Source organism: Lacerta agilis, chromosome 10, assembly GCF_009819535.1.
Source record: "Lacerta agilis isolate rLacAgi1 chromosome 10, rLacAgi1.pri, whole genome shotgun sequence".
Lineage (NCBI taxonomy): Eukaryota > Metazoa > Chordata > Lepidosauria > Squamata > Lacertidae > Lacerta > Lacerta agilis.
Window position 1 is genome coordinate 14,147,637 of NC_046321.1, and position 14,362 is coordinate 14,161,998.

General features: G+C 45.6%; 1 protein-coding gene across 1 annotated transcript in view; it reads right to left on the reverse strand.

Annotated features, from left to right (window-relative positions):
* Nucleotides 1–7,336: 7,336 nt before the first annotated feature.
* The window catches only part of DERA (deoxyribose-phosphate aldolase), a 43,221-nt gene continuing 36,195 nt past the window's right edge, over nt 7,337–14,362 (reverse strand). Inside the window, exons 8-9 of the mRNA XM_033162441.1 lie at nt 10,448–10,597; nt 7,337–7,952 (exon numbers count right to left, since the gene is read on the reverse strand). Coding sequence (XP_033018332.1) covers nt 7,896–7,952; nt 10,448–10,597 — 207 coding nt within the window. The 3' untranslated portion in view covers nt 7,337–7,895. The remainder of the gene's footprint in view (nt 7,953–10,447; nt 10,598–14,362) is intronic.

The following is a 14,362-nucleotide window of genomic DNA, read 5'->3' on the forward strand; positions in this document are numbered from 1 at the left end:
TAGGAAGCACTTCCGCTCCAGTGGCCTTGTATTCGTTATAAATGGCACCAAGAAGTTGCCTGGCTTGTTTACATTGGATAGAGAACCACGGGGCACCTATCTTGTAATGAACCCGATTAATCCGATGAGCGGGGACAGTAAAAAAGGACGTAAGGTCATTCAATAAGTTGGAAAATAGATTAATAATTTGATGATGTTGATGCAGGTTTGAACCAAACTCAGGATAAGATTGTATTACCGTCTGATGAAAAAATTCTGAATATTTTTGTGCCTGCGTTGCAGACCATTTAGATCCTTTGACTCTTATCGCCGCATTTATTCCTATGTAGGTAGGGTGCCTTTTTCCTACCAGTGCCCAATCAATCGACATTTTTGCAACTAAGGGAAGATGGTCGCTTAGTTGAACATATGGTAAAAGGTACCTTGCTTTTCTTTACATCTCCAACAGGTCTTCGATTCTGTTCTTTACATTTTGGCCGTTTTTACCAGTGTAATATACCATCTATACATCATTTTCATGTAATTCTCTTTCAGCGATATGCAGCCCGTGAATTTCAAATTCACTTTCCACAGTTCTCCCCAATCTTCAATTTGTATCTTATGCCCTACACCCTGTGTCCATTTAATCATTACTGATTTCACTTCTTCATCTTTCGTTTCCCATTCCGCCCTTTTCATGCCTCTTCAGCTTCTGGGAGACCAAGGTGGAGGAGAGTTTGTAGCAGCAGGAGAGGGAGACACCCGGGGCTTTTCACCAGCCTGAATCATCTCTGCCTCTTGGTTTCCCTCTTCCCACTCTCCTGCTTCAGCTTTTGCCTCTGATTCTGGACTTCCCTCTGCCATTGACTCTCCCAGCTCACTAAGCCCCGTTACATATTCAGCTTCTGACACCTCATCTTCCCAGTCTGCTCCCTCTTCTACCTCTGGCCACTCGTAATCATCATCATCATCCCACCACCATTCCCCAGGCTCTGGGCCTTCTTCCCTTGGTGGTTCCCCAGCTGGTTCCTCCCACCAATTCTCTGCGTCCAACCAGTCCATGGTGCATTTGCCGTCTCACTGATGGCTGGTGCCCACTGGGATTGTTAGGGCAGGAAGGTCAATAACAAGTGTAGTCAGAACCAACTCATTACAACTTTGTCCCCATCCTCTTCCCTGATGAGCTCTGCAAAGGCGCCCACAGATACCAGAGGCAGTAAGAAGGCAGGCAGGTGGGAACTGGCTGAGGTTGGTGGGTCAGATCCCTGTTGGCCCTGCCTCTCCTAAACAATCCTCATTTCTCCCCCTCTCCACCTGTTCAAGGAACACCTGAGAAGAACTGCAGTGATTTGTGAAGACTTCAGACCCTCAGCATAGCCTGAAAATGGGATGAATGACCTCTTCGCCCACCAAACTGACCACCTCCGTCGATGATAGTGGTGGCCACATTAAAATCTAATTGCCTCCACGTTGGAATTGTGACCAAATTCCAAGGTCAGCTGGTGAATTTTCTCACTCCCACCCCCATCAGCTTCATCTGTTGTGACATGTGGATTTCTTTGCTCTCTCTAACACTGATAATTCCATGTACCCTTTTTTGATAATAAGATGGAGCATTGAGGAATATCTTTTTGAATCAATCAAAAGCAAACTCCACATAAAACGCAAGCTGTTCCCTTTGTGGTTAATTTTCATCCAGCTGCACTTAACTACTGATGGAGCCAGCAGAGAAAACTACTTGGCAACATTTCCTAATTAGGGGACGTTAATTACTGCTAAATACTATACAATTTCAATGTTAGAAGAGTTCATCTCCATCAATGTTATTACAGTACTAAAGGAATTAATAATGATTTCAGACTTGGAAACTGTTGCCAAAGTACCCATTAGTTCAGAGTTTTAAAAGTGGTTCAACAATGCAGTTTCAATATATGCACTTCAGAAAAGGCTCGGAGCCAGTCATTCTCTGTGCTTCCGTCAGACAGTGAGAGAGGCCTGCAACCCTGGATTTGACAAGTTATTTCAAATAAATGTGTGAGCTTCAGCCTCTCTTGCCTCTGTAAACCTCTCATGTGTGCTATTGTCTCTTTCTTCCCCATTCAAAATACTCCCTCCAGTCTTTTCCTTACTTCGCTAGATCCAACTCTCCTTTCTTAGGACAAATGCTTTCTTTCAGCCAGTGCATCCCAGAACACACCTCTCAGGTGGGTGCCATTGGGGGCCGGTGCACCGTGGTGGAGGAAGCCTCTCCAGCACCCGGGGGGTGCTGAGGGGTGGGGATGAACTGCCCAGCGGCACAAGCACGGCGCCCGTATGGATTGTGCATGTGTGGCACCCTGACTGTGCATGCGCGGCAGCCCAGACAGCGTGCGCGCCCTCGGCGGCTCTACAGCTGGGGAGGAGGCAGTGGGCCAGCTTGTCACACCCCCAGGGTGGCACCCAGGGCAGACCACACAAATACCACCCCCTTCGTACGCCCTGGGCACTCCCCCCATCTGCTTCTTGCCTTTACGTACTTCCAAGAAGCCCAAAACAAACATTTCAAGTCAAAACGGAAGCTGGCCAATGTATGTGAGGCTTCACTCTTTTTTTCTTCTTCTTCAGATCTTTGACTCCACCTATTTTTCTTGGGGATGGGGAGGCCAACTCCAGATTTAATGTGGCCTTCACAAAGTGCCCTCAGTGGACCATCTCTAGGTTCATGGATGTTCGTGAGTTTACCTAGCAACTGTAACGGGCTACTACAAACTGCCATTTCAATTTCCCACAATGCCCCAAAGCAGTGCACCATAGGAAATTGTTAAAAGTGGAGTTGCTGATGAGAGGGGTTTTTGTTTTGTTTTGTTTTTTTGTTTTAAGCACATAACACACACAGACTCCTATATAAAGCCTTGGAGAATGAGACAGAAGATCTGTCAAATCTAAGCATCTTGTTCTGAGTTGCAGCCGACCAGATGCCTCCAAAAGGGCTGCGGGAGAAATTGGGGTTGGTTTGCAAGTTCAGTTCTCCAGAGGCTTTGATGCAGTTCACCATCCAGAAGTTGTGCACAAAAATGCATATATTGAGGGGAAAGTGTCAATAAAAAGGAATGCATCAGTGAAACAAACAGACACAATTGCATTATCTTTGGGTAAGTTGCATACAAAAATGCTGATGATTTTATGTGAGGGTATTTTTGAGGTTAAGACTGATCACAACCTGATGTGGAAATCTGGCAAACTGAACTTTAGCTTGGGAAAACACAGGAGTGCTCACTTGAATCTCCATCCTGCATAATTGATCACATGATGCAGCATGGACAAACTATTTAAATGGCAACACCCACCAACTTTGAGGGGTCCCCTTCCACCCCCTTGGAGTTGGCTCCTATGTGCCAAGAAACAAAAAATGGCATATTTGTCTATCCCTGGGCTCTATGAAGCTCCAAATCAATCTGTGTAGGGAAAAATCCCAACTAATATACTGCATATGAATATGGAGGTTCAATATAGCTGTTATGGCCAGTTTTTAATAAGACGTCTGTGGCGTTTGCAGAGTCCCCGGTCGTTCCACAGACTACAGTCATACCTCTTGTTACGAATGCTTCAGGATCTGTACAACACGGGTCTCCAAGCTCCCGATCACTTTCCTTGTCCTTTTCAAGCTTCAACAACCCCTGTCTTTGAGGTGGAATGACCAGAACTATGTATATGACAGTTTTATGTTCAATCCTCTCTCCTAATAATCCCGAGCAAGGAATCTGCCTTTCTCCCAGCTAATGTACAGCTAGCCTAAAATCTCATATAGGACACAAACAGAATAATTTTACTTCTTCTATGCGAGCTTAGAGCAGCCAGGATATTAGCTCAAATGGCCATTAGGCATTTTAAACACGGTGTCCTTTTGCACAGTTAGAATCCTCTTGGTTCTCATCTGCCCTATTAAAGAATTGACCAGATGGAGATTTTTCTCCCCCCCCCATATCCTCATCTTTTCTTTCTGCACAGGTTGTATTTAATTAAAAATGATTCTTCCTTTTAATCCTACCCCTGACATTTTATCTATCATCCAGATGTTACCACTGATCATTTCAGCACAGAATCAGCAGGATAAAACTTACTTTTATTCTCTGAAGGGGGGGGGGGAGAAAACCAAAGTTACAACTGAGCAAATTAAGTTATGGAGGTAGCTTCTTCTGTTTGGATTTGATATCCCGCTTTATCACTACCCGAAGGAGTCTCAAAGCGGCTAACATTCTCCTTTCCCTTCCTCCCCCACAACAAACACTCTGTGAGGTGAGTGGGGCTGAGAGACTTCAAAGAAGTGTGACTAGCCCAAGGTCACTCAGCAGCTGCATGTGGAGTGGAGACGCGAACCCGGTTCACCAGATTACAAGTCTACCGCTCTTAACCACTACACCACACTGGCTCGAAGCTACTAACATGAGTTTGGCCAAACTGCGGGAGGCAGTGAAGGATAGGCGTGCCTGGCGTGCTCTGGTCCATGGGGTCACAAAGAGTCGGACACGACTGAACGACTGAACAACAACAACAACACACTGGCTCTCTGTTCTGTTCTGGTCCTCCTCAAAGTTATGAAGAGCCAGGCTTTATGGATTAACTTGGCTGACATGAGTGGATGGGGGTGGGGAGGCAAGGAGAAGCAATACTTGCGGAGAAGGAAAGCTATTACCCCCCACCCCCACCCTAAACTGAGATTTAACTACTATGAATGTCAGAGCCTAACTGAAGCCCATGCACCTGATATTAGGGGCTGCTGCTTCTCATTTAGGGTGGCAGATTTCCAGCTTTCCTGGTCTACTTCGGTTTTCACTAGAACCCCAAGAACCACCAACCAGGGCCAGATACAAAAGGCAAATAGCTAAAAAATAAAAATAAAACAAAGACCAGGATGCCTCCGAGTGCTTTCTGAAGCCTAGGAATTTGTTTTCCATACCAGCGCCAAACTGAGCCCACAAACCTTTCCACACACAAGTCTGCTCCCGATTAGCTTTCTTCATGCCAGCAGCATTATTTAGATCGAGGAAGTCCTGTTACTGTTCCTGTTAAACTGGGAGTCAAGAAATCCTTGTCAAGCTACAGATCACTCGAGAGATACCCCAGTCTACTCGTCTTCATCTCAAATTTCGGTCTCCAGCTGGACTACAACTCCCATCATCCCTGACCACTGGGGCTGCTAGTTCTTGGTGCGTGAGCATCTACTCTTAGATTTTCATTTCTGTCTGCAGCAGAGTTCTTTTTACAGAAGTTTTCCTGCATCTTTTACTTCTTTACAGCAGCAGCAGTATTCCAGCCATCTCTTAGTGAAATTCCCATTAAAGGAATAAACACCTTTTGGTTTCTGTTTCTCAGAGTCTTTCATTATTTACAGAACTTTACATTGGTTATTAATAAAGGGAGGGGGAAGCAAATAAAGAAACACCATCTTTTTCTCTTTTTAGCCATCCAGACAGAGACCTAATGCTGACTCATTCACATACTCATTTACACTGACCCAGACTTAGTTTATCGCATGCCCTGATATGGACACCTGTTGCTGGGGAAAATTTCCGTTGCCTAGCATCTTCTCCAAGCCCATTTACAAGTTTCTTCTAGAATATTCCAACACTAGCTAGGTTTGGTGGGAGTTGTAGTCCAACAATAGCTGGAGATCCAAATTTGAGAAACACTGTTCTAGGCAGTCCTGCAATCCTGCACCCCTCCTTTTTAAACAAGCAAGCCAAACGTTTCTTTTTGAGTTGGCAGTTCCATGCAATGGGGGCAGCGGGAACTGGAAGTCTAAAGAGAGAAAAGGGAAAAAAATCTGAAGTCTGCCCAGCACCAGAGCCCCACTTCCTTCCCCAGCAGAAGGCAGCAACAAAATAAGGCACAAAGCTCATGGTGGCCTGATCTTTAGAAAGGTAGCGATTATTTTTAGTTAAATCGCATGCGCACGGTAATTAATCTCAAGCGAAACGGGATAACAATCCCTGCACAGAGTATTTTTTTTTATTTAAACATATGTTCTTAAAATGTCAAGCAATTTATTTCTGCAAAGTTAGAAGTTGAGACAAGATTTCATAAAGTAGAATCCCATCCTTTAAAAAAAAAAAAACCACCAGAGGCTCAGATTTAAGGCATGTGCAACAATTCTGTACAGTATTCCTCCCTCCGTCAGCCTACAAAGAATTAAAAAGACTTTAAAAGCAAATGGGAAATTTGTGGACAGGTCTGTGTACTGCATTTCAGAGTTCTGTTGAGTTCCTGTATGTGCAATGCTCTCTGAGAAAGCAGGAGACGTTTCCAGCTCAAGAGCAGGTTGTGTCGCTTGCATGCCTGTCAGGATCGCTCATTCAGAAAAATCCCCCCAAATATCTCAATGAATGGGTAAGCTCCTGCTGTTGTGAGCGCTGCAGCCCTTTACCTGTGCTCCAGAATCACTGGCCTCAGCTCCAAGGCATGTGCTTGCAGACTTTTGCATAAGGGTGTGGCTAAGGTTTAGTTATGGTTTTAGCAGCCTGCAAATGCCATGCACCCTGCTGGATCTCAAAAAAGTAGAGTACCCTGTACAATGTGCAAGGTAGATAACAGCAGGTGCAATCCGGACAGACACACACACACACACAGTGAGAGAGAGAGAGAGAGAGAGAGAAGAAGAAGAAGAAGAAGAAGAAGAAGAAGAAGAAGAAGAAGAAGAATTTGGATTTGATATCCCGCTTTTCACTACCCGAAGGAGTCTCAAAGCAGCTAACATTCTCCTTTCCCTTCTTCCCCCACAACAAACACTCTGTGAGGTAAGTGGGGCTGAGAGACTTCAGAGAAGTGTGACTAGCCCAAGGTCACCCAGCAGCTGCATGTGGAGGAGCAGGGATGTGAACCTGGTTCACCAGATTACGAGTCTACCGCTCTTAACCACTACACCACACTGTAGAAAGAAAGAAAGAAAGAAAGAAAGAAAGAGAAAGAAAGAAAGAAAGAATACATTGCAAGATGCATGTCTGTGTCTGTATAGGGGGGTGAGGCAAACTGTTGAAGCCCTAACTAGCACAAGATGAGAATAACTCAACCACCCATGGCTCTGTTTTTGAGCACATCACGGGATACTTCCTCAACCCGCTGCGCTCCAGATGTTCTAAGACTCCAACTCCCATCATGCCAAGCATGCATGGCGAATGGTGAAGGACGATGGGAGTTGTAGTCCAAGGAGGACCTGAGGCTGAGTCAGATCCGTATAAATGAATCTCTTTTTGTTCTTGCTTAGGCTAGCAACACCTCCCTGGCTCCCACTGCACACATCAAAAGTTGCTTCTGAGACTCTGGAGACTTTCAGGTATCACGTGCAATTCAGTTTAGGAGGCAGGTGGGCGCAAATAAGAGCATCTTCTTTCTAATGCCTGCCGTTTGCATTATTTTGTGAACAGACCTGAAGCCTGCAGCCCAGCTTTAGAGAAGGGGCAGGCAGTCTCAGACATTTGGCTCTCAAACGAGCCTGAAACAGTGTCCATCCTGATATTGGAGACCATGTTATAGTTTATTTCGGTGCCACCTTAAGGCAGCCTATGCAAGGGGGAAGAGGGGTGGGTGGGAAACACCAGTACAAAAAAACAAACTCATTAATACAAAATTCACACTAAATCAATCATTTGATCATCTCTTTGTCCCTCTCCCCTCCCGCTGGTATTAATGTTGCAGTGAATGAGGCACAGCAAAATTGACCTGGAAAAACCTTCAAAATCCAGAATTTCTCTTATAATCATGAGCGCTTGTCCAGCTTGGTGAAAAAGTGAGTAAGAAGCCCTTTGCCCTTTAATCCTTTCCCAAGCACATTTTGTTTGCAGGAAAGGATTCGAGGACGTTGCTTGCTTACGCCTCTTCTGTGTATCCCCTTTTTCTTCTTTTTCCTTCTCTCTCTTTCGTATCATGAATTAGTCACTGGTCTAAGCCATAGGCAGGTCATAGTAAGCTGCGTATCTGCCGGTCACATGGTGGTAAATCTGCAGAGTGGGAGGAGGGCAGTTGGGGAGGAAACGAGTTTACCGGAGCAGTAATGGAAAAGATGGAATTAAACAGGTGTAACAAAGCTGACAAATCAAGGGCAGGTTAACAAGAAGGCGGATGCAATTTATAGACTTTTAATTACTCACACCGATAAAAATAGCACTTCATCCAAGTTTTCTGAAGACATCTCCTTTGAGCACAAAATACACAAGATGATCTCATTCTGTCCTGTTTTTTGCTCCATATTTTATTTATTTGGCAAATTTTGTGTGCCACTCCTCTCCGAGGAACAGAAGCACACATGGGGCTCATTTAACATGGCGACAACTCTGCAAGGCAGGTCAAGCCAAGAGTGTGTGGCTTACCTGAAACCACCTAGGAGGGCTTCATGGCCAAGTGGGTCTAGCCACTCCACCTCGCTGGCTCTTTCCAGGGAGAAAGATGTGGAAAGTGCAATTTGTGTTTGGGGTCCTGCCAAATTGGGTGGGTGAATTTTCCATCTTTCATTGGGCCCAATGCATTTTGGAATAAGCACTAGTGAATAACAATTTTTCAAGCTTGGTCTGAAACCACTGCTCCACCTTGATTTATTCCAAAAATTGCATTGGGCCTAATACATCTGTTTCCCCAAGAGGTTCTCTCCTGTCCCCTTTATGTGACTGTTGCCTTCCCGTTTACATTTTTTCCACATCCAAATCCATCTCCCAGAGCACCAGAGCAACCCTCGTGACTGTGCCATCCATATGACAAGACTCAGCAGTGGCAAAGCTACTTGGGGCTGATTCACTTCACTTACTCAAACCTGAAATCACACAAAGCATGTGGGGTGTGAAGGATCAGCCATCGCAGTCAGTGCTGGGGCTCCCGCCCCCCGGAAGTCTTCCGCTTCGCACATTACATGCTTCCAGTGGTGGCTACAAAAAACCCTATTCCTCTCAGAGAGCTACAATCCCCAGAATGGTTTAGCAAATCAATCCCTCTCTTCCTAGGGAACACTGGGAATCGTAGCTTTGTGAGGGGGAATAGGGGTCTCCTAACAACACACTTAACAAAATAATACTTCCCAGGATTGTTTCGGGGAAGTTGTGGCTCTTAAAAGTGGCACGATACTGCTTTAAATGTGTAGTGCAGATGGTGGTCCTAGTTGGGCAGAGTTTGGTGCTGATAGAGCCTAAGGTTACAGGTTCAATCCCCATATGGAACAGCTGCATAATTCTGCACTGCAGGAGGATGATCCTTGAAGTCTCTTCCAACTCTACAATTCTATGATCCACACACACATTTGGCAACATATTTTTGTTAAAAATAAAATAAAAGGAAAATAGGAAAGTGCCCTATAATGAGTCAGGCTGCTTGTCCATCAAGCCTAGAGCTGTCAACTTTGACTGGCAGTGGTTCTCCAGGAAGTTGAGCAAAGGCCTTTCCCATTGCTTAGCTGGAAAGTGTGTGGGGGCTTTGTATGCGGAAAAGTTCAGGTTCCACCCCCCCCCCCCAATCTCCATTTAAAAGGATCAGGTGGTGGTTGGTGGGGAATAGACCTAAGATCTGTGAGAGCTGCTTCCAGCCAGAGTCGACAATATTGGGTTGGACAGCTTCCGCTATTCCATCATCCGCTACCTGGGTTTTTTTTTAATGGAGATGTCAGGGATTGAAGCTGGGACCACCTGCATGCAACGCAAGTGCTCTCCCTTCGAGCTCTCGGCCTTCTCCATTAAAAGCCTTCCAGCACTTGAAATAAATTAATAAAGCTGTGGATAGAGGGGGAAAGGGGTGGGGGGGGTGGGGAGATGGCAACAGGGTCTAAGACTCACGCGGCTTGTCTGGGGTCTCTTGGAAAGCAGATGGTGGTAACTGAACCTGTGGCATCACAAACGCACAGCGCAAGATCTACCCATGGGTTACATTCCTATACGATGGGTAACATGGTACAAAATGAACATATTACCACTGTGCAGAACCACCTTGCCTCCCCAAATGAGGTGGAACGGAACTAATTGGTAAACACCGCCAATTTAAAAAGCGAGGCTCCGTTATAAGCAGCAGTGTAAGAAAACGAAAGTTCTCAAAGGGCAATTTTTAAAGTCTGTACTGCAAAAGACAAAACCACATGGTGTTTTTTTTTGGGGGGGGGGGATAATACACCATTAGTAGGAATACTAACCTAAAAAAAAGTAGTATAATCACCGACAACTGGGAAACACTGGCCTGTGAGCACTCCAACTGGAGAACAGCTTTTACCAAAGGTGTCATGGGCTTTGAAGACGTGCGAACTCAGGACAAAAGGGAGAAACGCACCAAGAGGAAGGCACGCTTGGCAAACCCTCACCGTGATCAACTCCCGCCCAGAAACCAGTGTCCCCACTGTGGAAGGACGTGGGGATCCAGAATTGGCCTACAAAGTCACTTACGGACTTACTGTTAAAACCGTGTTCATGGAAGATAATCTTTCTCGGCTACGAGTGATCACCAAAGAAGAAGTAGGAATACTAACCTGTCTTTCAATATCTCCCAGCAAGGTGCTGGCCCCCAGGCGAAAGAGTTCTGGCTTTAGCCACTCATCTCCTAGTTCTTCCTTCATCAGCGAGAGCCAGATCAGGGCGTCTTTGGCGGTGCGAATGCCTCCCGCAGGCTTAAAGCCAACCTTGATTTAAGAAAGAAGAACAGGAAACAGGAAATTAAAAAATACCGGAAGTTGGCCTAGATAGGAATCTGCATATCTGTATACAATATCCGTATGATGCTATCTTGCCCCCAATGGAGACTCTGTCTACGTGCGCCTCAGTAAGATTTAGAAGGCTGTTAAGCTCAAGAGATGAGGCCTCATCTGTGGTGGCCTCTCATCTACGGAACTCGCTTCTATATGAGAGCCAGTGTGGTGTAGTGGTTAAGAGCGGTAGACTCGTAAGCTGGTGAACTGGGTTTGTGTCTCCACTCTTCCACATGCAGCTGCTGGGTGACCTTGGGCTAGTCACACTTCTTTGAAGTTTCTCAGCCCCACTCACATCACAGAGTGTTTGTTGTGGGGGAGGAAGGGAAAGGAGAATGTTAGCCGCTTTGAGACTCCTTCAGGTAGTGATAAAGCGGGGTATCAAATCCAAACTCTTCCTCTTCTTCTTCTGTATGAATTCCCTACTTAGCCCCTTTTGGTTCAGGCATTTATATCCTATGGTTTTATTCAGCTCTGTGAAAGCATAACATATACAGTCGTACCTTGGAAGTCGAACGGAATCCGTTCCGGAAGTCCGTTCGACTTCCAAAATGTTCGAGAACCAAGGCACGGAAGACGTGACGGACATTCGGGTTCCAAAGAACGTTTGCAAACCAGAACAATCACTTCCGGGTTTGCGGCATTTGGGAGTGAAAATGTTAATCTCACAAGGCGTTTGGGATCCAAGGTATGGCTATATTTAAAAAGAAACACTTTTCCACAAACACAGCTCCTCTCCATGACCTTTCCTCAAGGGGAAGGCGATAGGCTCAGTGGGCAAACATCTGTCTTACATGCACAAGGTTCCAGGTTCAATCCCCAGAGTTGCTGCAAATCAGTGTATGCACTGAGCTAGATGGACCAATGGTCTCACTCTGTGTCAGGCACTTTCATATAATTTACAGGAGGCTCCTCCTCATGTTCCCACAACTTTCAGGAATGTGCAGAGAAGTGGGCCTCAGAAACACCAAGACACAAACGGTAGCTGTTTCTGCAACCCTCTGGATTCTGGCTGCCATCTTGGGTTTGGTTTCTTTTAGTTAAAACATTCATGTTCCTCCCACATAATTACATTTATTTTCACCCAAAGCTACCTATTACTATCCTGTCTCTCATTCTGTTTGCCGACTTTCCACAGAATCCATCTGACTGCCAGAATGCACCACACACACACATATATATCTATATATAATAAATGTTTCATTCAAGAGCTGAAAAAGTCGGGCTACTTTCCCCCTGCTGTTTCACAGCATTTCATTATTTTGTTTAATAAGTTCATCTCCTTGAGAATTTTTTCTCGTCACCTTATATTATTAAAAGTAATAAGTTTCTCTGGACTGGGGGATTTCCCAACAGAAAAACCAATTTGTGTGTGTCCTTCAATAATGACAGGAAAAGATTATTTCCCATTATGCTGCACACTTTTCATATCACCGCCGCAGCTTATCATTCAATAAATGTTACCCTGCAACCCGCTTCTGTCCTCGGAAGAAGTTTAATTTCTACATTAACCTGTTTTTATTGGCCAACGCCTTGTTGGAAAAGCATCTGTACGGCAGCCAAATTGGTTTGTTAAGGAAACCATTTAGAAATCTCTCGTCAGTGATAAAATTGTCTTCGTTTAATAAAAAGGATATAAACTCAGTTTACATCTAATTTTTTTATTATTATTTCCTGAGCAGGTGCACGCACCACACACTTTTGGTGAATAGAACTTTAAAAAAACACACACACATACACACATCATAAAGTCTGCTTAAATGAACGATAAATTAAACAGTTATTTTAATGACATGCAAAACCTCCACGGAGGCAAAGCAAAGGACCAAATTACATGTGCTGCCACCACCAAATTACCACAGAGCCTTGAGACAATACACAATAGTTGCCACAGCAGCACAAAACAAAAGATGGCACCTTCTATGAGCTGCCCAAGTATCATTACTTAAAGCCAGAGGATTCACCAGCTTACACAATGGTTAGGGAGGGTATCTGTCAAAGGAGCCAGGTGTGTGTTCATATGCCGATGCTGGTGGCAGCAGGAGTCGGCATTATCGGCACGTGATGAGGTCCATCCGCAAGCAGAAGGGCTGGGTCATGACCCTGGGGTCACATTTCCCATCTTCAGGGGAGGAGACCAAGGATTCGACTCGAGGCAGAGCTGCTCCTCTTATTTGAGGTTCGGTCAGACGGGTGACTGCTGCTGATACAACATTCCTGCTCTGCTCGCTACTGAGCCCTGCATGGAGCTGTCCAGGGTACCAATGAAGCATCGCTTCTGCACTGCTGAGGCCATTGCTCAACGAGAAAAAACTGCCCAAAGGCATACATTTGGAGGCCCCTGCCCCTTCTGCTCCACCTCTTGGCTGCCCCAGCCTGTTCACCTGCTATTTCTCCAAGTAAGAGCACAGCGACAGGATCAAGGAAGAGTTTGCTACACCCTCTCCCTCGGCAGCACTGGGGAGGACGTAGGCCTGTTCCAAGAGCAGGGCACACTGAGGACATATTGCACAGAGATTCCCTCAAACCCAGTGACAACATTGCCAGATATCAAGGTGGTCACCAGGCTGACTGTTTGGAGAATTGAGCGGACATTTTTCCACCACCACCCCAAAACATGTTTGAGTGAAACTCAGAGCAGTGACCATTCAATAAAAGGCTGAAGGAATGGGGTGTGATGTCCCTAGTGAAGAGATTGCGAGAATCAGAAAGGAAGAAGTACAAAATGACACAGCCAGGTTATACCCACTGCCAAACTCTATGCCTTCTATGCTACCAGTCTCAACAAATACTAGGCAGCATTGGACAGGATATACACATGAGTAGGAAACAAGCAGTACCAGCCACAAAATGTTGCTGCATAGGGTGCTTATCTACACATTCTGCAATTGTGCTATTTCCCATTCCATCCCCGCTCCTTCCCACTTTTCCTTCCCATCAGTCAGTGAGCATTCAGTGGCCACCAAGCACACTCAGTCCTCACTGGGGTGTTTTCAGGGTTCGCAACCTTCATTGTTGGTAGTATTTTTCCTCCAAATGTATTTGTACTTCTGCAAGCCTCTGGGTTCTCCGAAAGCTACTCATACCACCCCCTTGTGGCCACATGGTGCTGCTTTGGCTACGTAAGTCAAGAGAATGAGTTTGCTATTAGAATACAAGATTGGAGATATTTGCTTCTCATTCTTCTGAGATAAAAGGTCCTCAGACAAACTAAGCTTCCTATTCCGTTTGAAGCCTCTGTCTGTCTCTGGGCTTCTGTTCATAAGGAGAAAGTTCTACAGCTCTGCGTCACAGACGGTCAGTGTGGTGCGGTGTATAACGTAGAGGAGCGTAGCTCAAACTTGGGTCCCCAGCTGTTGCTGGACTACAACTCCCATCATCCCTGGCTAGCACAACCAGTGGTCCGGGATGATGGGAGTTGTAGTCCAACAACAGCTGGGGACCCAAGTTTGAGAAACACTGGGCTAGAGTATCAGGCTAGGACTGAGGAGACACCAGTTCAAATCCCCCACTCTGCCAGGAAGCTCACTTGCGTGACCAGGGTCTAGTCACCATCTTTCAGTCTAACCTTGCTTACAGGGTTGTCATGAGGGAAAAAATGGGAGGGCAGGAATGGGGAGAAACGGTTTATGCCGCACCTTGGTAGAGTGGCAGGATGAAAATGTAGTTAATAAATAAGTCTGGCAGTTCAGAGGCCCT